General features: G+C 35.4%; 1 protein-coding gene across 1 annotated transcript; it reads left to right on the forward strand.

The window, feature by feature from the left end:
- The first annotated feature begins 237 nt into the window (after positions 1–237).
- LOC149140484 (glutathione S-transferase F10-like) lies at positions 238–1,602 on the forward strand. The gene is made up of 3 exons (XM_089446619.1): positions 238–464; positions 652–700; positions 802–1,602. Exons 1-3 carry the CDS (start codon positions 315–317, stop codon positions 1,245–1,247), a joined length of 645 nt encoding a protein of 214 aa, XP_089302745.1. The 5' UTR covers positions 238–314; the 3' UTR covers positions 1,248–1,602.
- Positions 1,603–2,172: the final 570 nt, after the last annotated feature.

Here is a 2,172-nt window from a genome sequence, read left to right on the forward strand (position 1 = left end):
CTACGAATATAAATATATATCCATAGGCTTGGAATGGACTTCTACTACGAATATAGATATATTTTCAAATATTTTCAAATCCCACGTGCTCGACATCTCTTCTGCTTTATTTGAAAGATCGCTTTTCTTCTGTGAACCACCCATCAATCCATTTTGAATATATATTCAAATCCCACGTGCTCGACATCTCTTCTGCTGCAGTTGAACCGTTCTCGCCTCCGACATTATTTAAAAGATCGCTTTTCTTCTGTGAACCACCCATCAATCCATTTTGCATACCTTAGCAGCTGTTTCAGAGAGCATCATATTATTTCATGGCGACGATCAAGGTACTCGGCTATAGCGGATCCATAACCACCAGAACGGTTCTTTGCTGTTTGAAGGAGAAGCGAGTTGATTACGAGTTGGTCGTCGTAGACCCCGCTGCTGGTGATCACCTGCAACCCCGATATCTCGCTCTCAATGTAAGAAAAATTTATTTAGATTCCTAGTAACATGTGATTGTTTTAATGTTATAATGGTTTAATAACATGTGATTGTTTTGATGTTATATATACTTGAGAACTACTCTAAAAGTTAAATCGAAAAAAAAACAAACTATTTTGTTCTTAATCAACATTTTCCCTCCGCCGTTTTCTTCTTGTGCTGCAGCCGTTTGCAGTTGTGCCCACTATCCAAGATGGGGATCTCACCTTATTCGGTAAATTTCTACACATCCCCATAATCTAAGCATAGGTTTCTTTCACGTTTATATTTCGTTTCCAGAGGGAGATCTGATAAACAGTTGGTGATGAGTAACAGAATCGAGAGGCATCCTCAAATATTTGGCCAAAAAGTACAAGGGCCAGGGCACTGAGCTGTATGGAAACAGTCTGTCGGAAGAAGCCCTGGTTGAGCAGTGGTGTGAGGTAGAAGGACAGTCTTACAATTCCCCTGCTTTGGCCATATTGTCTCAAATCGTGTTCGTCCCAAAGAAGGGAGGCACCACAGACGAAGCAGTAGTGGAACTGAATGTGGAGAAGGTGGGAAAATTGTTGGATATTTACGAGGAGAGGTTGTCAAAGAGCAAGTACTTGGCGGGTGATTTCTTCAGCTTGGCCGACCTGCAACATCTGGCGACTACCCACTACCTGGTCACAGTTTGCGGAAAGGGAGATCTGATATCGTCGAGAAAACATGTGAAGGCCTGGTGGAAAGACATCTCATCTCGCCCTACGTGGAAGAAAGTCACTGAAAAAGCTCCATAATGAAGAGAATCGACTGTAGAGTCTGTATGGAGCAGGCAGACAACCAGGGCTAGCTAAATAAATAAATATAATAAATGGTAAGGCAAATCCTATATTATTATGACTTTCATATTTTCATTTCATAGTACATGAAAGTCATGCATGTGATAGGTTTTGCTATATCGCAATGATCCGGATAAAACTTTCAATACTTTGAGTGGATTCTCTTTTCATGTGTTAGGTTTTGACCTATCGCAATGATCGGGATAAGACTTTCATGACTTTTAGTTGACTTCCTTTTCATTTCGATTTCAGATGTAAAACTTAGTGTTTGCTCTATAAAAATGATCAGGATAAGACTTCCATGACTTTTACATTTGCTTACCAGTTTGGATGATGCTAAATTATTGTTATTTTGTTTTGTTTTTAAGAATTTTTTTAATATTTATTTTAATTTATTAAAATGATATTAAATTATATATTTATTTACAACATAGTTTAGGAGAATTTCAGTAGCTCTAGAGATGCAAATAATCTTTTTTGTTTTGATTAATAAAAAAAATAAAATTAACATTATTAAAATTAAAATATATTTGTATGAGTTTTATATTAAAAATGAGTATGTGAGTTTTATATTAAAAATGAGTATGGTTCAGTTCTCAAAAAATATCATAACAAAAAAGTTTTAATAATTTAAGATGAAAATGTATCCATCTTAAGCACAAATCCACTATACAGGAATCACATCTCTTCTACAAACCTCTTTTAGTGAACATTTAATTGTCTTTAGTTATCTTTATTTTTGACATATGTAATGTGTAATACATTACATCTAACACCTTCACATCTCTTCCATATTGACTTCCATAGCACCTCTTGACACAAAAATTAACTTGTAATTAACTTTTGAATAATAGGTTGTTTTATTATAGCTTTTTTTCCTTTT

The sequence above is a fragment of the Pinus tabuliformis genome, chromosome X (assembly GCF_031772625.1).
Source record: "Pinus tabuliformis cultivar Carrire ecotype Pingquan chromosome X, CPIR1, whole genome shotgun sequence".
NCBI classification, from domain to species: Eukaryota; Viridiplantae; Streptophyta; class Pinopsida; order Pinales; family Pinaceae; genus Pinus; species Pinus tabuliformis.